The sequence below is a fragment of the Nomascus leucogenys genome, chromosome 14 (genome assembly GCF_006542625.1).
Source record: "Nomascus leucogenys isolate Asia chromosome 14, Asia_NLE_v1, whole genome shotgun sequence".
NCBI classification, from domain to species: domain Eukaryota; kingdom Metazoa; phylum Chordata; class Mammalia; order Primates; family Hylobatidae; genus Nomascus; species Nomascus leucogenys.
In genome coordinates, this window is record NC_044394.1 from 37,767,126 (window position 1) to 37,793,642 (window position 26,517).

Sequence of the window (26,517 nt, forward strand, 5' to 3'; positions counted from 1 at the left end):
TCTAAAAAGTAAACTTAGCAAAAACTAAAAGCGATATGTTGGCCGGGTGCAGTGGCTCACGCCTGCAATCCCAGCACTTTGGTAAGTTGGGGCGGGCAGATTACTTGAGGTCAGGAGTTCGAGACCAGGCTGGCCAACATGGTGAAACCCCATCTCTACCGAAAATACAAAAATTAGCTGGGCATGGTGGCACACACCTGTAGTCCCAGCTACTCGGGAGGCTCAGGCAGGAGAGTCGCTTGAACCCGGAAAGTGGAGGCCACAGTGAACCGAGATCACGCCACTGCACTCCAGCCTGGGCAATAGAGCGAAACTCCGTCTCAAAAAAAAAAGAAAAAAAAAGTGATATGTCTAAGGCTATTTTGTCCAGGAAAGCAAAAGATAGGAAACAACCTTAGCAATTACAAAGGAGAAGAAAGGGTACCTTTATAATGGAGAACCTTAAAATGTCTTTCATTCAGAAATCTCGCTTCCAGAAATTTATCCAAAGGAATTAAGAGAAGTACAGTGAGATTTCTGTGTGGATGTCCCATGGAAATGGCTTGGAACTAGAGTTGAGGTTTCCTGGGATTTCTAGATGTCACTCACCCACTCTGTGACCTTGGGCAAGGTCTAACCTATCTGTTAGACCAAAGAGTCTAATGGGATGGTTATTTATGCCACAAAACTTGATTTTTAAAAATAATAAAGACTTGGTGTAGTCCCAGCTACTTGTGAGGCTGAGGTGGGAGGATCTCGAGCCTGGGAGGCTAAGGCTGCAGTGAACCATGATCACTGCCACTGCACCCCAAAAACTATTTTTAAAGTTATAAAGACTTGGAAATGAAACGAATAAAAAAAGTGTATGTTCAGTGTCATAATTGCCAAAATGTATGCAGATGGACAAGAACTTGAAGTATCTAAGGGTACTGACAATGGGGATGTTTTAGATTTAAAAATTCCATCAAAGATTTTAAAGTTACACTATCCAGTGCTGTCTAAAATACATTTTTTTCTTTTTTCTGTTTGGTTATTTTTTCCTTTTTTTTTCTACAATACATTTAAATGGACATCTCACTTGCTGCTATTGGGAGTATAAATATAAAATCTTGGGCCGGGCACGGTGGCTCACACCTGTAATCCCAGCACTTTGGGAGGCCAAGGCAGGTGGATCATGAGGTCAGGAGTTCAAGACCAGCCTGGCCAAGATGGTGAAACTCCATCTCTACTAAAAATACAAAAATTAGCTGGACGTGGTGGCAGGCGCCTGTAATCCCAGCTACTCAGGAGGCTGAGGCAGAGAATTGCTTGAACCCGGGAGGCGGAGGTTGCAGTGAGCCAAGATTGTACCACTGCACTCCAGCCTGGGTGACAGAGCGAGACTCCATCTTGAAAAAAAAATATATATATATATGTATGTATGTATGTATGTATGTTATGTATGTATGTATATGTATGTGTGTGTGTGTGTGTGTATGTGTGTGTGTGTGTGTGTATATATATATATAAAATCTCGGTACAGGTTGGTATAATTTGCAGGACAATGATATGGTTTGGCTGTGTCTCCACCAAAATCTCACCCTAAATTATAATAATCCCCCCATGTGAATGGCGGGGCTAGATGGAGATAACTGAATCATGGGGCAATTTCCCCCCATACTGTTCTCATAGTAGTGAATAAGTCTCATGAGATCTGATGGTTTTATAAATCAGAGTTCCCCTGCACTAGCTCTCTTGCCTGCCGCCATGTAAGATGTGACTTTGCTCCTCATTCACCTTCTACCATGACTGTGAGGCCTCCACAGCCATGTGGAACTAAGAGTCCATTAAACCTCCTTCCTTTATAATTACCCAGTCTTGAGTATGTCCTTATTAGCAGCGTGAGAACAGACTAATACAGTAAATGTGGAAATATCTATCTAAAGTCTTTCATCTGGATATTCCACTTCTAGAAATTTATCCAACGGAATTAAAGGAAGAACAGTGAGATTTCTGTATGAGGATATTTATTGCAATATTATTTATGAAAAAGACTTGAAACCACCCAAATGGTCAACAATAAATAAGTTATAGAATAACCATGTGATGAATTATTATGCAGTTAAACACATTTTAAAACATTTCATGACATGAAAAAATGCTCATATACTCATAGGTAAAAGTATATACTTTAGGTATCATGCATACCATGGATATCCGTTGCTATATAATCATGTATGACATCTATGTATCATGTATATACACATATCATGCATATGTGCATATGATTCCCTGTATGTATTTATATAGCGATATAGATACATACATATTGTATCAGTCATCCCAATTTTTTTGGTTTTTTTGTTTGTTTTTGAGACAGAGTCTCTCTCACCCAGGCTGGAGTGCAGTGATGTGATCTCGGTTCACTGCAACCTCCACCTCCCGGGTTCAAAATTCTTGTGCCTCAGCCTCCTGAGTAGCTGGGATTACAGGCATGTGCCACCACACCCAGCTAATTTTTGTATTTTTAGTAGAGACGAGGTTTCACCATGTTGCCCAAGCTGATCTCAAACTCCTGACCTCAGGTGATCCACCTGCCTCAACCTTCCAAAGTACTGGGATTATAGGCGTAAGCCACTGCGCCCGGCCAGTCATCCCAATATTGCACATATACATGCACCAAAATGTTAATGGTGATTATTTCTAGCAGGTTGGATGATGAGCAGTTTTTATTTTCTTTAGACTTTTATATGTCTTCCAGTATTTAGGAATTACTACCAGTATCACATCACATCAGGAAGCACACAATGTCAGTTTGTTTTCAGTTGTTAGGGATGCTAAGTTTGGTCATCTGGCTAAAAGGTGTCCACCATTATAAGTAACATTGCAATTAATATCCTTGTATATAAATCTCACTGTACTTCTCTTAATTCCTTTGGATAAATTTCTGGAAGTGAGATTTCTGAATGAAAGACATTTTAAGGTTCTCCATTATAAAGGTGCCCTTTCTTCTCCTTTGTAATTGCTAAGTAATCTGCAGGGTGATACTTTGAGAACCAATGAGTATTCAGTTTCCCAAAAACGTTTTACTCGTTGGAAATAGTATTTATTAATGATCCTGGACAGAATCAGTTACTTCACTGAGAGTTACCAAAGGTAAAAAGACGAGCTTCCCCATTCACATTTTTAGTATTACTATGTTATCTTAGACTAACTGTGCTGCCATAACAGAATGCCACAGACTAAATAATTTATAAAGAACAGAAATTTATTTCTCACAGTTCTGGAAGCTGGAAGTCCAAGATCAAGAACGAGCATTTGGTATCTGGTGAGGGCAGCATCTTTCTGAGGGAAGGAAGGCTGTGTACTCAACAGGACAGAACGGCAAGAGGGCCAAACCCTGTGTGAAACCTCTTTTATTTTTTGAGACAGTGTCTTGCTCTGTCACCCAGACTGGAGTGCAGTGGCGTGATCACAGTTCACTGCAACCTCGACCTCCCAGGCTCAACCAATTTGAATAGCTGGGACTACAGGTGCATGCCACCACACCCAGCTAATTTTTAAAAATTTTTTTTAAGAGTTGGGGTCTGGCCATGTTGCCCAGGCTGGTCTCAAACTCCTGGGCTCAAGTAATTCTTGAGCCTTAGCCTCCCAAAGTGCTGGGATTACAGCCATGAGCCACCATACCCGGCCAGGCCTCTATTACAAGGGCCTTAATTCCATTCATGAGGGAGGGACCATCACGGCCTAATTGCCTCTTAAAGATCCCACCTCTTAATACTATCACATTTGCCATTAAGTTTCAACACCTGAATTTTGTATGGGACACATTTCAGCCATAGCATCTCACCCTGGCCCCCCAAAATTTATGTCCTTCTCACAAATATTCATTCCATCTCAGTAGCCCCAAAAGTCAGTCATTCCAGCAGCAACTCAAAAGTCTAAAGTCAGAGTCTCATCCAGAATCCTCTAAATTAGATATGGATGAGACCCAAAAGTGTGATTCATCCTGAGGCAAATTTTCCTCCAGCCGTGAGCTGTAAAATAAAACAAGGTACAATGGTGGGACAGGCACAAGACGAATATTTATCTTCCAAAAGGGAGAAATACGAAAAAAAAAAAAAGGAGTACCAGGTCCTCAGTAAATCTAAAATCCAACAGGGCAAACAACATTCGATCTTGAGAATCATCTTTGATTCCATGTCCTGCCTTCCAGACACAGTGGGGCAGGAGTTAGCCCCCCAAGGCCTTGGACAGTCCCGCCCCCATGGCTTTGCCAAACAGCCATGCGTCAGCTCTCACATATTGAGGTTGCATTCCTGCGGCTTTCCCAGGCTGGTGCTGCATGCTGGTGGCTCTATTGTTCTGGGGTTGCAGAGACAGCCCTATCCCCACAATGCCACTAAGCATTGCCCTGGTGGAAACCGCAGTGGTTCCACCCCTGCAACAACTCTCTTCCTGGGCCCCAAGGCTGTCTGCAACATCCTTCGAAATCTCGGTGGAGGTAGCGCTGCAGCCACAGCTCACACACACACCTGCAGAGTTAGCACCACATGGATGCTGCCAAGGCTTACGCTTGTGCCCTCTGGAGCAGTGGCCCAAGCTGCACCTGGGTCTGCCTGAGCCACAGGTGGGGTGGCTGAGAAGCAATGTGCCAGAATATGATGGATAGAGACAAGGGGCAGTGAGCCCTGAAGTCCCACAGACACTCTACACCCCTCCTTAGAAACTTCTGCCCCTAAGGCCTTGGCACTCTGGGTCTGTGATGGATGTGGCAACCTCAAAGATCTGAAATGCCTTCAGGAGTCATTCTCGCATTGTCTTAATGAATAGCACCTGGCTTCCTTCTAGCCCTACTAATCTCCTTATCAAATGGTCACTTGGCCACACTGCTGGTTTCTCCTAAACATGATTTTTTATTCTTTACATGGCCAGGCTACGAATTTTCCAAATATGTATGTTCCGCTTCCCTTTTCATTATAAATTCTATCTTTGAATTGTTTCACTCTTCTTACATTCTACTATAAGCAGTTAAGAGAAGCCATGAAGCATCCTGAATGCTTTGCTGCTTAGAGATTTCTTCTGCCACATATCCTAGTTCATTGCTCTCAAGCCCTGCCTTCCATGAAGTCCTAGGACACAGGCATAATTTGGCCAAGTTCTTTGTCACTGTAGTAAGAATGGCCTTTCCCCCATTTCCAATACCTTGTTCCTCATTTCTGTCTCACACCTTATCAGAAGGGTCTTCACTGTCACTATCCCATAAGTTACTTCTAAAAGGAAGGAGGCTTTCCCTACAGCCTTTCTCTTCTGAGCCCTCAACTGAATCACCTTTATTGCTCTGTTCATGGCAATGAGACTTTTTCCAGCACTTCTTTTTTTTTTTTGAGATGGAGTCTCACTCTGTCGCCCAAGCTGGAGTGCAGTGGTGCAGTCAGCTCACTGCAACCTCTGCCTCCCGGGTTCAAGCAATTCTCTGCCTCAGCCTCCCAAGTAGCTGGGATTAAAGGCGCCCATCACCACGCCTGGCTAATTTTTGTATTTTTAGTAGAGACGGGGTTTCACCATCTTGGCCAGGCTGGTCTTCAACTCCTGACCTTGTGATCCACCTGCCTCGGCCTCCCAAAATGCTGGGATTACAGGCGTGAGCCACAGCCCCCAGCCTTCCAGCACTCATTTCAAAACCATTCCAGCCTCTACCCTTTACCAAGCTCCAGAGCTGCTTCCACATTTTTAGGTATTTGTTATAGCAACACCCCACTTCTGTGGTATCAATTTCTGTTGTAGTCCGTCTGTGCTGCTATAACAGAATACCACAGGCGGGTAATTTACAAAGAACAGAAATTTATTTCTCACAGTTCTGGAGGCTGGAAGTCCAAGATCAAGGAACCAGCATTCAGTGTCTGGTGAGGTCTGCATCCTTCAGAAGGGAGAAATATTGTGTCCCCACAGGGAAGAAGGCAGAAAGGCAAGAGACCCTAGCAGCTGTGGGAAGCCTTTTTTATAAAGGTTTTAATCCCAGTTTTAATCCCAGTCACAGCCTAACCATCTCATAAAGGCCCCACCTCTTAATACTATCACATTCACCATTATGTATGGAGTGGACACATTCAAACCATAGCTTATGAACTCAACGGATTTTTTTTTTAATTTAATGTGTTACAATCCATTGCTGTTTTTCTTAATGCTCAAATTGTCCCAATGTAGCCACTGGATTTCCTTTTAAGCCAGTTACTGTGTCTCCATCATTCTTTGAGCACTTCCTCGCTTTCTGTAGCAACACTTGCAGCCTCAGACCTGGAATCCACCATTTATCCAAGAAGCCCTCGTTCCTTTTTGTGGGTAGCAGTACTTAGAAACCAAGATCTGGGTGCTACGTGTGTTCATAGTTACTGTGGTGTCAAAAGTTCTAGGCCCTTTCAGAAAACAGAGCCAGAAAATCAGAAAATGTAAGAGAGAGAGAGAGAGAGAGAGAGAGTGAGTGTGTATGTGTGTGTGTGATGAGTGCATATTGGTACCTCCAATTCAAATACAACATCACATAGTTCTTTGTCTTTTCCCCTACTCTATTTGTATCTCTCATCTCCCACATGAAAATGCTGGTTCTCCACATCAGTGTAAGTATTTATTCTATCCCATAATACACCCCAAATAGTTTCAGACTATGACACGAGTTCTAGTATTGAATTGTTATTAATACTATTTCAGTTAGTTTTCTATGCCCTTCATAATGATAATCTGTCAGCCATTAATTTCCTTAAGTAATTATTGAATTCAGGACAGCAAATGCCTTGCATCTTTGGTCCATAATTAAGAGTAATTCAGATGTCATACAGCCTTGCCTTTAGAGATCTAGATCTAATTCCCCGGCCTACAGAGAAGGCCAAAGATTTCTCCCTTTTGCTTTTGCAAGCTCCTGGTAGTTGCCTTCACTGAAAATAATTCTGCACACACTGCACCCTGGTAAGGAGACTCATAGGCCTTCAAGATTCCCCCACATGGCCAGGCACAGTGGCTCATGCCTGTAATCCAGCACTCTGGGAGGCCAAGGCGGGCAGATCACTTGAGGTCAGGAGTTCAAGACCAGCCTGGCCAACATGGCAAAACCCCGTCTCTAGAAAAACACAAAAATTATCCAAGCATGGTGGCATGCACTTGTAGTCCCAGTTACTCAAGAGGCTGAAGCATGAGAATTGCTTGAGCCCAGGAGGCAGAGGCTGCAGTGAGCCAAGATGCCACCGCACTCCAGCCTGGGCAACAGAGTGAGACTCTGCCTCAAAAAAAAAAAAAAATCCCCCAAATAATCTCTTGCAGAGATTTCACAAACCAGGCATATTTTGCTGACAACTTCCCAGGAATTATGGTAGAAGGAACAACAGCACAAATTCACAGGTCTCACCAACACAGTCAGCATCACTCATCTCAAAAGAGCCCCCAGCCACACCTCATTGTGGCATTTCTGTATTGGTCTTGCAGCTCATCTCAGTATCATGCTCTCCTTCCCGCTGTTTTTTTTCTTCCTCTTCCCTCCCTCTCCTTTCTCCATTTAGGATCAAAATGCACCATTTTTCTCCTCTGTCAAGCAGAGCAACCTCCTCCTCTGAAGCTTTGTTCAAGGCATTCTTAGAACAAAGACAGCCTTCTTCCTAAGAAAAATTACAGTGAATAAAATTTCCTCTGCCTTATCACACATACAAGGGTTGGGATCTTTTTAAAGTGTGGTCAGTTATAAACTACAAAGAAGTACCTGCAAAATTTCCTCAAGAGGAGTTTCTCCATTGGTTCAGCTAATGTCCCTCAGAACCAGGTCACCAGATGGCTCAAGCTGCCCAGGATCTTTCTACTTCTGGATCCCCCAGCTTCCAGAGCCACCTTCTCAAGTCCTCATGACCTCTACTGTTCTCTCTTCATCACAGACAAATGGGTTCATCCAAATTTCCCCCAGCTAAGCAGCAACCACCCTGTGCTCCCTCCCAGGACACCAGCCAAGGGCCCTGGGAGGAAAACAGTATTTATGAGCCATGGTCTGTGGACTGACTCCAGCATTGAGGGGGAGCCTGGCCCTCCCAGTGCCCCACAGCCCATGGAGAGGGACTCAGAGGCCTCTAATTTCCCATTGCATTGATGGAGATGACCTTGCTAAATAACCTGCCTAGACTAGAGCCAATGAGGAGTATGGCCACTATCTTGCTAGCCTAGAGGTCCCATTCATGGCCCTTCCAGAGTTTGTAGAGCCTAGAAGATCTTCTGTTGGCAGAAGCTTTCAAAAAGGCCAGAAGGTAGCCCTGGAAACAATCCCCAACTGGGGTACAGTGGGGAGGAGAGGTGCAGATCTTTCTACAAAGTCTATCTGAATCCTGATGACAGAAAGGAACACTGAAATTTGAAAAATACTCTAAAATTGGAGTTGCCTTCATTATTTTCTAGTCAGTAAATATTTAAGTTGCCTTGATATTTAAATTAATAATTTTTTTAAGTATGAAATTTTAAAAATTTACCCATAGGAGAAACGGGCCAAAAATGTACAAGAATGTTGGGGTCTTTCAAAATGCAAGAGTTGAAGAATAAAATTGTGGTACAAGGAGGAGAGTAGTGAAATGAAATGGTCCGAGAATGGGAGGAGGAGGGACTGGGAAAAGGGAGGGGGCACCCTCCTGGCACAGGCAGCATGCCACCCTGTAGCTGCTCATCCATCACCAAAGCCCCTGCCTGTTCATGGTAATCTGGCAAGCAATGAAATACCTCCCTGCTTCCCACGTCTCCCTCTACCATGTCTCAACGTGCCTTGAAGTCCACCATTAGCACCTCTATCCTTTAAGTCTCGGCTGACTCCTCCATCAAATAGGTGGCATTTATGTTGGGATTTTAGGACTGCAAATGTATCCAGTTTTGCAGTTCTGGAACTTTCTAGAATCACACATTAGGTGGGCTAGATAAGTAGTTTCTCTAGTTTTGTGCTCTTCCAACTTTTTATGTAATTGCATTGATTATTCCTTGATTACTTCTTAGGAGAATCCAGACAGAGCCCAGGTAAGCTACTAAAATACCTATGCCCTTTGTCCTTCTGAGATGCAGTAGGAAACCACCTGTCAGGGTAATTCTCACATTTCATGTTACTGGGCTGCTCCCCTGGACATGAGGGGGGATGGTTCTAGGCCCAGGTGCCCAGCAAGCCTTGTGCTCCTTTCTGTCATGGCTTTTCTCTCCCAGAGCTGGTCAACTCCAGGGCTTAAAGCAAGTAAGCCAATGTCAGCACAGAGAAGATGTGCAGTGAAGTGCTGCCCACGTGAGGGCCAGGGCCAAAGCTCAGGCCTTCTGCCGTGTAATCTTGGGCAAGTTCCCTAAACTCAAGTTATTTGAACAGGAATGCAAATGGGGTGAGAATAAGGGTCTAGAGACAAGCGTCCCCAGGTTCATACCCTGGCTCCATCACTTCCCAGCACCATGCATGAGGCTTAACTTCCAGTCTGTCTTTTTCTTCGTCTGTAAAACGGAACTTATAATAGCATCCACATCTTAGGGCTGCTTTGAGTTAATCTGATAAGTTAATGCATGTAAAATGCTTACAAATTGCCTTGTTCATAGTACTTAATAAATATTTGACATTTTAGGCCGGGCACGGTGACTCCCGCCTATAATCCCAGCAATTTGGTAGGCTGAGAGGGGTGGATTTCTTTTTTTTCTTTTTGAGACGGAGTCTTGCTCTGTTGCCCAGACTGGAGCGCAGTGGCACAATCTCGGCGCAGAGGCACGATCTTGGCTCACTGCAAGCTCTGCCTCCTGAGTTCACGCCATTCTCCTGCTTCAGCTTCCCAAGTAGCTGGGACTACAGGAACCCACTACCACGCTTGGCTAATTTTTTTGTATTTTCAGTAGAGACCAGGTTTCACCATGTTAGCCAGGATGGTCTCAATCTCCTGACCTTGTGATCTGCCCGCCTTGGCCTCCCAAAGTGCCAGGATTACAGGCATGAGCCACCGGGCCTGGTCAAGAGGAGTGAATGTCTTGAGGCCAGGAGTTTGAGACAAGCCTGGCCAACATGGCGAAACCCAGTCTCTGATAAAATACAAAAATTAGCTGCGTGTGATGGTGTATGCCTGTAATCCCAGCTACTCGGGAGGCTGAGTCACGAGAATCACTTGAACCCAGCAAGTGGAGGCTGCAGTGAGCTGAGAACATGCCACTGCACTCCAGCCTGGGCAACAGAGCAAGACCCTATCTCAAAAAAAAATAAAAATAAATAAATAATATTTGACATTTTATATGTACGTGTATTCCTACATACATTTGTAAATACATATAAAAAGTCTGTCAAATTAGCCTGTTGTGGTGGCAGGTGCCTGTGATCCCAGCTAATTTGGAGGCTGAGGCAGAAGAATCACTTGAACCTGGGAGGCGGAGGTTGCAGTGAGCTGAGATCATGCCACTGCACTCCAGCCTGGGGGACAAGAGCGAGACTCTGTCTCAAAAAAAAAAAAAAAAAAAAAGTATGTCAAGGCTGGGCGCAGTGGTTCATGCCTGTAATCCCAGCACTTTGGGAGGCTGAGGTGGGCAGATCACCTGAGGTTGAGAGTTCAAGACCAGCCTGACCAACATGGAGAAACCCCATCTCTACTAAATACAAAATTAGCCAGGTGTGGTGGCACACACCTGCAATCCCAGCTACTCGGGAGGCTGAGGCAGGAGAATCACTTGAACCCGGGAGGCAGAGGTTGCAGTGAGCTGGGATCGCACCATTGCACTCCCATCTGGGCAACAAGAGCAAAACTCCGTCTCAAAAAAAAAAAAAGAACTGTCAAGACATACTTCTTAGAATGGCTGAAATAAAAAAAGATTTTTAAATTTGACAATAGCAAGTGTTGGTGAGGAAGTGGAGCAACTGGAACTCTCATACACTGCTGATGGAAATGTAAAATGTACAACCCTTTGAAAAACAGTTTGGCAGTTTCTGGTAAAGTTAAACATATATTTACCAAACTTATCATAGGATACAGCAATCCCATTCTTATTCCTTCAAGAGAAATGAAAGCATACATCCACACAAAGAATGTTCATATAGTTTTATTCATAATAGCCAAAAAACTGGAAAGAATCCAGGTGTTTATCAACAAGTGAATAGATAAACAAATTCTGGAACATCCTTTCAATGGGACACTACTCAGCAGTAAGAAGGGATTAACTACTAATACATGCAATGACACAAATGAATCCCAAAAGCATTTTTTTTTTTAAAGATAGGGTCTCACTCTGTTACTCAGGCTGGAGTGCAGTGGTACAATAATGGTTCACTGCAGCCTCAACCTCTCAGGCTCAAGTGATCCTCCCACCTGAGCCTCTCGAGTAGCTGGGACTACAAGCACGCACCACCACACTAGGCTAATTTTTTAAAATTTTGTAGAGACAGGTCTCACTACGTTGCCCAGGCTGGTCTTGAACTCCTGGGCTCCAGCAATCCTCCTGCCACAGCCTCCCAAAGTGATGAGATTACAGGTGTGAGCCATTGCACCCAGCCTCAAAAGCATTGTGTTAAGGTAAAGAAGCCATATACAGAAGGCTGCATATTGTAGGATTCCATTTATATGACATTCTGGAAACAGCAAAACAATAGAAACAGAAAGCAGATGATTGGTTGACGGGGTGAAGAAAGGGAGGAATTGATTATAAAGAGGTATGAGAGAACATGTAGGGTGATGAAAATGCTTCACATCTTGATTGTCCATATGGTTTGCTTCTGTGTCCCCACCCAAACCTCATCTCAAACTGTAAACCCCATAATCCCCACATGTCGAGAGAGGACATGGTGGGAGGTGACTGAATGATGGGGATGGTTCCCCCATGCTGTTCCCATGATAGTGAGTTCTCATGAGATCTGATGGTTTTATAAGTACTCAGAAGCTCCTCCTCCATTCCTCTCTCTCCTGCCACCTTGTGAAGAAGGTGCCTGCTTCCCCTCCTACCATGATCATTTCCTGAGGCCTCCCCAGCCATGAGGAACTGTGAGACAATTAAACCACTTTCTTTTATTAATTACCCAGTCTCGCGAATTTCTTTATAGCAGTGTGAGACCGAACTAATACAACTGTGATGGTGGATACACGACTGAATATGGCTGTCAAAACTTAAAGAACTGCACACATGAGAAAGGTAAATTATACCTTAATAACCTGATGTTAAAAGCCATTAAAGCTGTTACCTATGAGAGGAAGGAACTAAGAAGAGACGACGATTAAAGGATACTTTTTTCTACTTAAACATATTTGCACTGTTTGAACTTTTCTAATGAGCAAATAACTTATGTACTTGATAATAATTTCTTTAAAGTTTTAAGGAATAATATCTATCTCAAAGGGGTGTTGTGAGATTCAAATGACATAATGTAAAAAGCATACAGCACAATGTATGAACTCAGATAGCGACAGACAGACACACAGATACATAAACAGACAGCTACAGGTAGAGAGAATTTGTTACCTTCCTCTCATCTCCCACCTCCCCTATTCTCTTCACTCCCCCATCCTCACCCTCCCTTAATGACCCACATACTCTGAAATGACAAGGTACAAAGGCCAACGGTCCACTGAGGGTGACAGCCACGACTTACCTCAGTGACAAAGAGTGTGCGAGGGTCGATGATATCCAAGAAGTGCCTGAAGCGGCCATAGAAGGACGTCTGAAGAAGAGGATGAGAGAGAAGAGTGAATGGATCAGCTGCTGCATACCCTTCTCAAGACACTGGGGAGTCTTGAGACCCCACCCTTTATGATTGGGGTCCCCCGGTCCTCAGGACTCCTCGTGTGGGTGATAAATGCCAATGAGGCCTCAGAAATCTGAGGACAGCTTTCCTGGGGCTGAGAGTTTTCCAAAGTCAACTCAGAGAGACCACTGAGATACTCAAGGACAGGCCCATCTGCTCTTCCAGGTGACTTCCATTTTTCCCTCTCTCTCCCAATGCCCTGAGATCTATTCTGAGCCTATTAAAAGCTCCCAAGCATCCCTGGACATGTAGGCTGAAGGTGAGGCCTGGTCCCCAGCCCTCTCCCAGCCTCCCTGCCTTGCTCACGGCCTTGAGTGATAGAGCATCCTGCCTACCCCCAACATGTCCCTCCCCAAGGTCCAGCTCTGCCTCTAGGGGGAGATCCCCAAGGGCAGCTCAAGCCTGAAAGCACTGAGCTCACAACCCTCAGGCCCTCCTTCACCCAGAGCCCTGTAGCTGCTGAGGTGCAGGACAAGGGCAGCTCCCCCAACCTTGCCCCAGAGCAGGGGCCATGGAAAAGGAGGGCTTTATGCTAAGCGCAGCCACAAGCATTAGAGCGCAATGAAAGGAAACCAAGCAACCCGGCTGCTGGGCCTTCTGCCCTGGGGACTAAGCCAGCTGGGCAAAGCCAAGCTCAAGGGGAAGACAGAGGGTGCCAAGCTCGGGGATGAAGGGGAAGCTGCAGTCGCTGGGGTTCATGCCTCGCTACACTCTGGGCTCTGCCCCAGATTCCTCCCTGGAGCCCCACAACTCTTCAGGCACCATCCTTTGCACAGTGGAGGAAACAGAAGCCTCCACATTCCCTCCCGTTATTTAGTAGGACACCAGACCCTGCAGCCAATTCCTGTTCCTTTCCCTTCCCAATAAAGACCCTGCAATAGGCTCCAGGTCACCTCAAAGTCCCCCCACACAGCAGTTCTCATCCCACCTCCATTTCTCTCCCACCATGGCACCCCTGCATGAAGCAACCTCTAACCCCTAATGCCACCCCTACCCAGGTGCTGTCTCCCACAAGCCAGATCAAGCTTCAGTCCATTCCTAACAGAAACAGCTGCCTCTCTAACCTCTTATAATCCACACAGCCCGGATCATTTCCGGGCATACATTAAAGACATTAAAGACATACATAAGGGAGGCTCACAATGCTGTCCTGGCAAAATTTCACCTCTAAGAATGTAGTCTAAGGAAACAATCTAAGATGTTCAAAGATCTGGTCAGGTGTACATACCAAGGATATTCACTGCTGCATTATTTACAAAGGTGGATGGTTAAATAAATGATGGTCCATTCATATGACTGCATACTATGCAGCCTTTAAAACTATGTTTTCAAACATTTATGACATGGAATAATGCTTAAAATTTTATGAAATGCATATAAGCAGTGTGATTCCAACTCAATAAACAAGGGGATAAACAGAGCTAGACAGACACTAAGTGAAAAGCAAAAAGACCAAATGACATCCAGAACCTGGTCCACTAACAGAGACCAGGGTTCCTTAGGAAAGGAGTGGATTCAAAGGCTGGGGTAGGGAGGGTACAAGATGAAACTGGTACATTTTGTTGCACCAGAAAGTAATGAAGTCTTACCCCCAAAAAATGATGGGGACATGTTAAAAGGATCAATGAAAGGCAGGTGGGACATTGTGTTCCTCCAAATGTGATACCCCGAGAAGTCCACAGCATCACTCACATAATATTCCAAAGGGACTAAATAAATCTAATCACAAGAAAACAAAACAAACCCACACTGACGGCCATTCCATAAATTAATTGGTTTTGTTCATCAAATATGTCAATGTCATAAAGACAAAGAAAGTGGGAATGAGGCTGTTCCACATTAAAGAAACTAAAGAGACAACTAGATGCACTGTGTAACTCGGGGTTGGATCCTGGCATAGAGGGGGGAATGCTCTCAAGAGCATTACTGAGACAAGAAACAAAAGTGGAATACGGACCATAGGTTAATAAAATTGTTGGATCCATGTTAAGTCTCCTGAATATAATTACTACACTGTGGTTATATAAGAGAATGTCCTTGTTCTTTTTTTTTTTTTTTTTTTAAGATGGAGTCTAACTCTGTCGCCCAGGCTGGAGTGCAGTGGCACAATCTCAGCTCACTGTAACCTTTGCCTCCCGAGTTAGCAATTCTCCTGCCTCAGCCTCCTGAGTAGCTGTGACTACAGGCCAGTGACACCACACCTGGCTTACTTTTTTTTATATTTTTAGTAGAGACGGGGTTTCACCATGTTAGCCAGGATGGTCTCGATCTTCTGACCTCATGATCTGCCCACCTTGGCCTCCCAAACTGCTGGGATTACAGGTGTGAGCCACTGCACCTGGCCAAGAATGTCCTTGTTCTTAAAAGATATATGCTGGACTGGGCGCGGTGGCTCATGCCTGTAATCCCAGCACTCTGGGAGACCAAGGCAAGCGGATCACCTGAGGTCAGGGGTTCACGACCAGCCTGGCCAACATGGTGAAGCCCCGTCCATACTAAAAATATAAAAATTAGCCAGGTGTGGTAGTGCAATCTCAGCTACTTGGGAGGCTGAGGCAGGAGAATCGCTTGAACCTAGGAGGTAGAGGTTGCAGCGAGCAGAGATCGCGCCACTGCACTCCAGCCTAGGCGACAGAGCAAGACTTTGTCTCAAAAAAAAAAAAAAGTCATATACTCTGATGTATTAGATGAATGAATACAACCTATTCGTAAATAGTTGAAGAAAAATAACTGTAAAAATACAGGGCAGCCATAAAATCTGGAATGTAGGTACTATAATTGAATGTAGATTGAAGATGTCCTGATGATATCATGTATATTTGCTATCTTTCCAGACTTTATGATTACCTGTATTACCTGTAGACAAAGAGAATAAAGGAAATGTGATAAGATGTTAAAAATTGGTAGATCTAGGCAAATAGGGAAGTTTTCCTTATTCTTCTTGCAACCTTTCTGTAAGACTAAAAGTGTTTCAAAATAAAAAGGTAAAAATTATATTTTCAAAAAAGCTAGATGAAAATACACTAAAATGCTAATAGAGATTGCCTCTGGGTAATAGGCTTATGTATGATTTATATTTCCAGATCTTTAAATTGCTTTTGAAATTAAAAAAATCAGTATTATACATAATATACAGAAATGATATTACATTTAAAAATATATATTTAGAGTAAAATGCAAGCCGGTCACAGTGGCTTGCTCCTATAATCCCAGCTACTTGGGAGGCTGAAGTGATAGGATCACTTGAGCCCAGGAGTTTGAGATCAGCCTGGGCAACACAGTGAAACCCCATCTCTACAAAAAAATTTTAAAAATTAGCCAGGCATGGTGGTATGCACCTGTAGTCCCAGCTACTTAGGAGGCTGAGGTAGGAGGACCACTTCAGCCCAGGAGTTTGAGGCTGCAGTGAGCTATGATCATGCCACTGCACTCCAGCCTGGGTGACAGAGTGAGAGCCTGTCTCCAAAAATAAAATAAAGTAAAACATGAACTGATATTTTAAGTATTATACTTGATTATGAGCTCCTGAAGGACATGGGCTATTGAACGTTCCTTCCTTATCCTCCCTGGTTCGAAATCTCCTTACATATCTGGAAGGAAGAGTCTTCTGCCACAGGAATCCATGAGTGGGCTGATGAGCAGCCAATGGCCTCAAGGCTTCTGGGTGGGGTAGAGCTGGGCTAGGCTTTGAAGGGAGGGCAGGATTAGGAAAGGGTAACAGTATGGCAGCTAGTGGTCCAAGGAGGGAAGAGGGTGAGTGGGGCAGAGGAGAGAACCTGGAAGTAGAATGGCCTGAGTAAAGCAACTTCTTGAAGATGGTCCAGCAGAAACTTCAGCCTTTGACTTGTCCTATGGTCTGGCACTGTCTTCATCCTGTCCCAGCCCTGCAGCCTTCTTGTGTCACTTTCGACCACAGCTACTGGGGGAGACTCCCAGATAAGGCAGTTTGCTCCACAGACACCTACAAACTCCTAATGAGCTAGGCTCAGGGGACAGACACCAAACGAACAAGCCCTCAAAGAGCTCAGAGCCCATCAAGACAAATAATTATAAACAAATAACTACAAAACACTGATCAGAGTTTAAATGAAGCATCGCAAAGTACACCGGGGACACACAGAGTTCTTCCTATGTCTTCCTAGTGTAAGTTAAGGAGGTGTCCCAAAGGAGCTGGGACCAAGGGGTGGATGAGTTTACCTAGCAGAGGAGGGTATATGCAAGAGGATGAAAGCATAAAGCTTAGGATCAGAAGCTGCACAAGACTCCTGTGGTCTCTTCATTCATTCATCATTCAACCCACTACCGAGGATCTACTGTGTGCCCAGCACTGTGCTAGGCCCTGGAAGTAGCAAGGCTGACCGACTGTGGGGGAATGAGGAAGCGCAGCCACAGATGATGCCTCACTTTCTAGTGAGACATGAATGTTTGTTAACCAGAATAGGGACAGCAAGAAGCATACTGATTAAGTGGAAAGAAGATAAAAACTCTGTATTGGTCATATCAGTCTGAGATATTTAAAGGGCCTTCCAGATGTAATTTTTCAGCAAACATTTGGACTGAGATTCAGGAAAGAGACTCTGAATTGGAAATGTCAGGTACAGATTGCCCTAAGACCCCCACCCCACCCACTATAGAGACAAACCTATAGTCTGACCAAGTCAGATTTACTGACTCACTCAAAAAAGGAAGGCACCACAGCAGAGGAATTATGGGGTGCCTTGCCAAATAAAGAAAAATATTTAGTATATAATTTAAGGAAGATAGAGTAAAATGTAAATGAAGCAGTGCTTCAATAGGCTCCAAGCAAAGCAAGACTGTGTGAAAAGGAGTCATCATAGGTCTGGACCAACCACTCAGGGTCTTGTTTCCTTAAAAACTATAAAGTTAAGATTAATGAGAAATGTTGTGACCAGAAACCCGTTATTTGCAGCTATGGGTTGATTCTCCGAAGCAAAGTGACTTAGACCTGCCATCAAGAGGTAGATGGTTCATTCCTAATGATATGACTTAAACAGCAAAGTTCCTGGCAGTCTAGGACCTTATAGAGTGAGACAGGAGTACGAAAGAGGTGGTTACTGGAAGAAGGTTGTTGGACACTTTACAGATCCTGTGGGTCCTCGTGAGAAACATTGTTTCTTTGCAGCTGGCTCTGTGTCTGTCCTCCCTGTCTGATGAATGGCAAGGAAGGTTTTTACTTTCTCAGTCTCAGTTCATTTTTATTTTCTCAATAGTTCAAAATGTAAAGCCTCCCTCCCAAATTCAGTTCCCATCTTTTACCCCCTCCCTCCCAAATTCAGCTCCCATCTTTACCCAATCACACAATCGGTGGATGTTTTTCCTCCCCTTTTTCTTTACCGGAAGAATGAGTCAGCCAAGTGATTCCTTCTCTTTCCCTTCACAAGAAAGGTGAGTCAGCTAATTCTCAGCAGGAGCCAGGGCCTGCAGCAGCAGCTGCCTTCCCACCTCCACCAGCCAGCTCTCTCCCAACTGCAGGCCCCCCAGGGAAGAGCAGGCCTTGGGAGCAGCAGCAGAGGGCAAAGATCCCAGAAGAAGCTGACGCCGCCCCCCAACTACACATACCAGACCTCCAAATTACTGCTCTTTGGGATTAAGAATAGTATACTCACTGAACCTACAGCTCAAAGCAGAAAGGCTGGGCCAGCCCAGTAGTCCTGAATCAGCTGCACCCTGAACCACCTGGGTACTTCAAAAACCAGGCCATATACCCAGGGACTCTGATTCTATTGCTCTGGGGGTGGCCTCCAGCATCAGTGTCTATTTTAAAACCTGCCCAGTGTGACTCTTGGAAATTATGACCCCTCTCCACTGCACAAACCAGCCCAGGAGCAGCACTAGAAAAAACTCACTGTCTCGCCTATAGGAAGTAAATGATTAAAATACATAACTACCTGCAAGGTACTGTGATTTCAGAACTTTATTTCAAGCAAACTATGAGACATTTCCCCCCTGCCTCCCAACTCTCAGCCCACACAAACCTCCCAACCTTGAAGTGAAGAAAGCATTTGTCTGCCCAGCAAGCTCTCCATACCCCAGAGGGAGCCCTGCGCAACCAGCCTGCTCTGCCCCACCAGGCCTTGGTCCACAGCACACTCATACCCCCAGTCATCTCAGCAGACAAGCGAGACTTCCGAAGGAGCAAGGAATTTTTGTTTTATTTTTGAGACAGAGTCTCACTTTGTCACCCAGGCTGGAGTGCAGTGGCACGATCATAGCTCACTACAACCTCCACTTCCTGGACTTGGGTGATTCTCCCACCTCACCCTCTAGAGTAGCTGGGACTACAGGCATGTGTCCACACCTGGATAATTTTTATATTTTTTGTAGAGACGGGGTTTCGCCATGTTGCCTGGACTGGTCTCAAACTTCTGGGATCAAGCAATCTGCCCACCTCAGCCTCTCAAAAGTGCTGGCATTACAAGCATGAGCCACCACACCTCGCCAGAAGTTGTTAAAAAACTTCTCTCCTTCTTTCTTTTTTGAGACAGGGTCTCACTCTGTTGCCCAGCTGGAGTGCAGTTGTGTGATCATAGCTCACTGCAGCCTCAGACTTCTGGGCTCAAGGAATCCTCCTGCCCCAGCCTCCCAAGTAGCTGGGACTACAGGTGCATGCTACCACGCCGAGCTAGTTTTTCAATTTTTTGTAGACATGGGGTCTATGTTGTCCAGGCTGGTCTCAAGCTCCTGGCCTCAAGCAATCCTCCTGCCTTGGCCTCTCAAAGTGCTGGGATTACAGGCATGAGCCACTGCACCTGGACGACAATTTTTTTTTTTTTTTTTTTTTTGAGATAGAGTTTCGCTCTTGTTGCCCAGGTTGGAATGCAATGGTGCAATCTCGGCTCACTGCAACCTCTGCCTCCCGGGTTCAAGCAATTCTCCTGCTTCAGCCTCCTGAGTAGCTGGGATTACAGGCGCCCGCCTGCCACCATGCTCAGATAATTTTTGTATTTTGTAGAGACGGGGTTTTGCCATGTTGGCCAGGCTGGTCTTGAACTCCTGACCTCAAGTGATCCGCCCACCTTGGCCTCCCAGAGTGCTGGGATTACAGGCATGAGCCACTGTGCCTGGCCATGTGTGGGAATCTTGAAGGGCTATTTTTTGTATTTTTTAGTAGAGACAGGTTTCACCATGTTGGCCAGGCTGATCTCGAACTCCTGTCATCAAGTGATCTACCCGCCTTAGCCTCCCAAAGTGCTGAGATTATAAGCATGAGCCACCGCGCCTGGCCCTGGACAACAATTTATTTACAGATGGACTGAAACACAAATGGGAGAAAGTATGTGTGTTTGTTTCCTGCCCTGGGGCCCCAACATGGCAAACATGGTGTCTGGGCTGGGAGGGAAAACAGTGAGTTCAGGAGAGGAAATGACCAGAAAAGGAAGAGGAAAGGAAGCAAAGCAGGTCTCAGAGGTTCCCTGGGTGCTGCGCTGTGTCATCTCCTCCCTTTCACTAGGCAATTGGAGTAGTGGTTAAATGCATAGACTTTAAGTTTACAGGAGAAACAAAGGACAAAGGAACATGCTAACCACTACCAAAGAGATGCCATCAGCTACACTGAGAAGGTGGGGAATTCTACAGGGACGAACAACTGTTTCTTCAATAGGAAGGGAAAAGAGGAAGACAGAACAGATTAAAAGATACAAAAGAGGCCGGGTGCGGTAGCTCAAGCCTGTAATCCCAGCACTTTGGGAGGCCGAGGCGCATGGATCACCTGAGGTCAGGAGTTTGAGACCAGCCTGGCCAACATGGTGAAACCCCATCTCTACCAAAAATACAAAAATTAGCCAGGCATGGTGGCATGCGCCCATAATCCCAGCTACTCAGGAGGCTGAGGCAGGAGGATCACTTGAATCTAGGAGGCAGAGGTTGCAATGAGCCGACATCATGCCACTGCACTCCAGCCTGGGTGACACAGAGAGACTCTGTCTCCAAAAAAATAAAAGATACAAAAGAGAGATAGCCAAAGGTAGTAATATGTGGGACTTACGGGATCCTGATTCAAACAAATCAACTACAAATAAATTAAGTGATGATCAGGGAGATATGAATAGTGACTGGTTACTTGATGATATTAAGAATTAATGGGCCAGACATGGTGGCTCATGCCTCTAAATCCCAGCACTTTGGGAGGGCGAGGCAGAAGAATCATTAGAGGTCAGGGGTTTGATACCAGCCTCGGCAAAATAGCAAGACACCTGTCTCTACAAAAAAAAAAAGGAAAAGAAAAAAAAGAAAGAAAACAAACAAACAAAAAATATATATAGCCACACATGGTGGCACACCCCTGTAGTTCCAGCTACTCTGGAGGTAGAGGCCAGAGGATTGCTTGAGCCCAGGCGCTCAAAGCTGCAGTGAGCCATTAATTACTGTTCCACCGTACTCTAGCGTGGGTGACGGACAGAAACCCTGTCTCTAAAAAAAAGAAAAAACAAATAATGATTTTAGGTGTGTTAAGGGCATGGTTATGTTAAACAAATCAAAAAACCCTCCAATATCATGTGATAAAGAGAGCACTTCACCTCTGTGATATTCTTACCTCAAAACCCATAACTCCGGTCTACCCAAAAGAAAGACATTAGGCAAACCCAAGTTGAAGAACACTCTATAAAATATCTTCCAAAATTGTCAAGGTCATCAAAAACAAGCAAAGCCTGAGAAACTATCCCAGGTACTATGACTGCCACAGACCACAGGAGGCTAAAGAGACATGATGACTAAACGTAACATGTTCCTGGACAGGATCCTGGGACAAAAAGGAGACATTAGTGTAAAAAAATAGTAAAATTCAATGAAGTCTGGAGTGTAGTTAATGATAATGTACCAATGTTAGTTTCTTAGTTTTGAAAAATGTACTGTGGCAATGCAAGACGATAACAGAGGACAATGGGTGAGGGCTAGGCAGGAATTGTTTGTTGTCTTTTGACTTCTCTAAGTCTAAAATTATTCCAAAATAAAAAAGTTTATTTTAAAAAAGCTAACCAAAGAGTCCTTATTTTTTAGAGACACCTACTAGTAGGTTCAATGAAATGATGGGATGTTTGGGCTTTGCTTCAGAGTAATTCATTGATTGGGTTGTGGGGGGTGGGTGCATAGATGAAACGAGGCCGGCTTTAAGTTGGCAACTGTTGAAGCCGGATGATGGGTGCATTGGGGTTTACTGACAACTGTCTCCAGATTAGTATGTTTGTAAACTTCCATAATAAAAAGTTGACAACAAACAAACATGAACTCTGGAGCCAGACTGCCTGGGAAGTTACTTAATCTGTTTGTGTGCTGCAGTTTTCTTACCCATAAATTGGAGATCATTGCACCTGCCTCACAGGGTTGTTGTGAAAATTCAGTAAGTCAATACACAAAAAGGCTGGAATGATGCTTGGCTATCGTCACCATCTTACGGGGAGAAAGATGGTCACAGACCACCAACACTCATCACCCTTTCTTCACACTCTGACCCTCCACACCCTCCGCCCTCTTTCTCCCCCTGTCCTCTTGCACAGGGAGACCCTTGAGGGAATAAAGAGGAGTTCTAGAGTGACTCCAGGGAATAAGGAAAGACCCTGCAGAAAGCGGTGAGATTAATTGGGGAATAAGAGTCATGTCCCTGGCATGGGTGCTGGGAATGAACCCTGGATTATCAATCACCTTGAAGCAGGCTTCTGTCAGGCCAGCACAAGGTACTATGAGCATATATATTACACAACTATTACATGCCAGGGCAGGACACTGAGATGTGGGCTGGGCCCTAAAGGAGCTCATTAACCCAGTACATATGTAGCCAACCTTTGTGTCTTTAGACTCACCTCCTTAGAGACACCCCAACTCTGGGATGTCCCAGCACTGATGAACTTACACTGTCAAACATGCCCCCACTTGGTTGCAATTTTATAAGATCGCTAAAGGACAATTTGGAGAAAAGTTGGTCCACCTCCCCAATCACAACCTTACAAGTCAATTTAATTCAAGTCCGCAAAGCCCTACTGAATTGTCTCTAGGATATTCATGTATATAACGAATCTTCATTAAGCACCTCTTAACTGCCAGGCACTGTGCTGAGCCTTGGAGAGTCAACAGGGAGTAAAGGCAGGCACAGCCCCCACTTCCGAAAAGTCCATAGTCGAAAGGGAGACACAGATGGCAAAGAAATCCTCATCACAAATCAATGTATACACTGAGATAGGTGCTTTGCAGTAAGCAAACACAGTCAAAAATCCAACCTGGGAGTGGCAGGAGGCTTCTCCAAGAAAGTGATGCTTCATGGATACACCAGGGATGAGGAAGAGTGGCAACAAGAGTTGGGGGCAGAGGAAGAGGTGATGTTCCAAGCAGATGGCCCAGTGGTGGGAGGGAATATGGTGGGTTCAGAGGCTGAAAAGCAGCCAGTGTGATGTGAAGGAGGGTGCGAGGTGTGGGTGGGTGGGTGGTGGGATTCAAGGAAGAAGTAGTCAATGGGGTGGGCCATGCATACTTTGGGGGCCCCTTCAGAAGTGAGGTCTTTATCTCAGAAGCAGTGGAAGCCATTGGAGGGTATTTAAATGTACAAGGGCGTGGGGAGTCCCTTGATCAGATGTGCACTGTTGGGACTCTGACTTGCAGAAAGAGGAAGGACTGGAAGAGGGCCAGAGTGGAAGCAGGGAGACCTGTTGCGAGGCTACTGCAGTGACCCAGGAAATAGACGATGGGGGCTTGGTCAAGGATTCTGGCAGTAGAGATAGGTGGACTTGAGAACTGTGTAAGAGGTAAGATCACTGGGCCTCTGGTTGCATTTAAAGGGTGAGGGAGAAGGAAAGAACACAGGCGGCTCCCAGGTTTCTGGCTGCATTGATTGGGTGGCAAGTTAGGCTGCTTGCAGAGCCAGGGAGCCATGCGGGAGGAGCAGGTGTGGAGGAAAGTGAAGATCCTTAACATGGATGAATCACATGCAACGTGCTTCATGCAGGTCACTATGCTGGAGGAGGGGAGCTTCAAAAGTGGATACAACAAACACTTTTACTGCCTTCAAGAGCAGTGCCAAGAAGTACCGCTATGGCTGCAGGAACGGGGTAGCCTAAAATGTTGATCTATGGCTCTAGAGCAGTGCTCACAGCACAGGGCTCAGTCATATAAGCCACTAAGACGTATTTGATAAATGTCTCTTGGGTAACTGAATGTCCCAAGTGCCACATATAGATAACAGACACCATGAAAAAAAGAAAAAGAAAAAAAACAAGGAAACACAAATCTTTTACTCGGCACATTACTATATGCCTAACCTGTCTCTATCAGGGTAAGACAGAGGCAGAGAAGGGCAAGTTCAGCCCCTTCTCGCAAAAGGCCTACAGGGGGTTTGAGGAAACCAAGTCATCACACAGCAAACATTTAGAAGATCACAGGGCAGACTGTATGGAGAGCTGAGGATCCGACTCAGGTGGCCAAAGAGGTGTGCAGGAGGGAGCCTGCGATCTGATGGGACCAGAGAAGGGAGCAAGTGTTTGCCAGACAGGCAGGCCCGACTGAGCCTTTAAGGATGAGCAGAATGGGGGTGGGAGCGGGGACAGGCAATATAATAAGGTCACTCAAGTCCAGGCAGGGACACCCCGACACTCTCGCCCTAGATGGCCTCCTACACTGAAGGAAGATGCCAGTCTCGCCTTGGATACCTACATGCTGAGATGGCCTACTTTTAAAAGGAATTAAAGTCCTGTTAAGAAACACTGGGGATATTTTTTTCAGACGGCTCAGGAGCCAAGTTCCCTAATTATCAGCAAAGCTCGGGGCCCCCCTTTGCTGAAACCAGTCCCCCTTCCACCACAACAAAAAAAAAAAAAAAGAAAAAAAGAAAAAAAAAGCCACCGCACCGACCTTAGCACAATTTCCTTTCTTCCTGCAAAGTTCTTTTCTGGCCGCCTCGGCTGCCGCCCACCCCTGGCAAGCCCCGGTTCACTTCAGCGGTCTCTCTGCCTGTTTCCTAATAAATTCCGTCTCCTCGGTGCGGGAGGCGCGGAAGCCCGAGGGTCTGCGGCGCGGGAGCGGCCCCTCCCCGGCTCCGGTCTCCGGGCCCAACCAGGCGCCCGGGCTCCGCGTTCCACCCCCGCCTCCGCAGTCTAGGGCCGAGTCGCCGACGCCCCAGCGGGGGTCCCGGAGGGAAAGGACCCCTGTCGCCGTGCCCCGAAGAGCCTGAGCAGGTGTGCCCAGAGCCAGTGCCCGGCTTCGCGGGGGCCCGGGCGCGGGAGACCCTCCGCGGAGGACGCAGCGAGGGAGAGGCTGGGGGGGTTCCCGGGCGGCAGCCCCTCGGAGGGACGACGGCCCCAGGGGATGACACAGCGTTTCTCCCGCACGCCCTGGCTGCATCCCCTTAGGGCATCGGCCGGATTGCTGCGTCAGCAAATCCTCAGCCCGAGATGGAGAGCAGGGACGGGGGACGCCGGACAGCCACTCGCCTCGGCACTCGCTCCCTCAACCTGCCGCGCGCGCCAGGCCCGGCTTGGGGGCCAGGGCTGGGGAGTGACCGCGGGGCGCGACGCTGCCCGGCGGCTCCGCCAGCAGCTCGAAAGGAACGTCAGTCCCCACCGGGGGAAAAAGTTAGAAGGCATCCCGGCCACGCCAACTTCCCATCCAGGGCCGGACTAGAACTTTGCGCCCGGGGCAGGCAGCTGCACAACCCGGAGCGACCCCGAGAAGCCGCTCGAAGCCGGGCGCTCGGGACCTTGACCGCAGCCGGCGGTGGCCAATCACAGGGCGCCGCGGGCGGGAAAGGCTAGAGGGCGCGGGCAGTCGGGGAGTGACGGCGCCAAGGGCCAATGAGAAGCCAAGATGGGAGTCCGCGCCCGCCCCGCTGACCAATGGGAAAAGGGTGGCTGTGGCCGAGGTCCCCCCTGGCGCTAGCGGCAGGCTCCGCTGGCCGTGGGTGGGAGACCCTTGAGCGGAAGGGGACTTTGGAGGGGAGTTTGCTGGTCCTCTCTCTGCCACCGCCGACCCGCAGACCACAGCCTGGTCCTCACCTGCTGGAAGCGGGGTTTGCCCAGTTGGAAAGGAGGTGCATCGCTCGAGGTGCTAGCGGCACTAGCCGCCGCCGCCGATGCTGTAGTCGCTGTATCCGCCATGGCCACTGACGCCCGCAATCTCCGGCCCTTTTAAAATGTCCCTCCTCGGCCCCCGCCACAGCTGCCTCTCCCGATTGGCCCTAAGCAACCGCAGCGAGCGGGTGGTGCAAGGGGTTGTGGGGAGTGTAGTTTTCCGCGTCACGGCGCTTACAACCGTAGACTGCGGAGAGTTGGCGGCCGTCCGGAGAGGTCTCGGTGCCCGCTGTCCGCGTTGCAAGGTGCAAGGTCGGCAGTCCAGGAAAGGTGTTCCTGTACGACGATCACGGGTCCCCCCTCCCTGCTTAGTTGCCCCCAGAAGTTAGGAGTTGCTGCCGTGGGCGTCGCTCCTGGGGCCAGGCAGCCCAGAAGGGTCCCATTCAAGGGGGAAGCTGGGACCAGATGGGCAAAGACTCCAGGCGGAGTAGGGTTAACCTCGGAAGGCTTTCTGCAAGGAGTTGCACTGCGGAACCTTCTCGTACTTTCCTCCGTCGCCACCCTGCCCACTCGTCCTGTGCTTTCCGGCTGCCCTGACACTCAGTTCCTGGAGCATGCTGGGGCCTGCCCGCCTCCAGACCCCTGAACATTCTGTACCCGGAAGACTAAATCTTCGCCTGATGCTGGCTCTTTCTGGCTTTAGCCTAAACATTGCATTTCCCAGTCCATCACTCTGCTTCCACAAAATCCCATAGAGGCTCCGTGGCACCCAGCACTTCTCTTTTGCACTCAGAA

At 46.7% G+C, this 26,517-nt stretch overlaps 1 protein-coding gene across 10 annotated transcripts in view; it reads right to left on the reverse strand.

Annotated features, from left to right (window-relative positions):
- Positions 1-25,940, reverse strand: part of SFXN5 (sideroflexin 5) — a 130,338-nt gene extending 104,398 nt beyond the window's left edge. For 3 of the 10 annotated variants that reach the window (XR_004033425.1, XM_030828396.1, XM_003262540.4), the window contains exons 1-2: positions 13,048-13,232; positions 12,560-12,628 (exon numbers count right to left, since the gene is read on the reverse strand). Coding sequence is in view for 5 of the 10 variants with exons in the window: in XM_003262540.4 (XP_003262588.1) it covers positions 12,560-12,628; positions 13,048-13,056 (78 nt within the window). In the remaining 5 variants the exon portion in view is untranslated. Of the gene's footprint in view, positions 1-12,559; positions 12,629-13,047; positions 13,233-24,568; positions 25,438-25,707 lie in introns of those variants that run through there. The other 7 variants (XM_030828395.1, XM_030828398.1, XM_030828397.1 and 4 more) reach the window with 4 other exon arrangements.
- Positions 25,941-26,517: the final 577 nt, after the last annotated feature.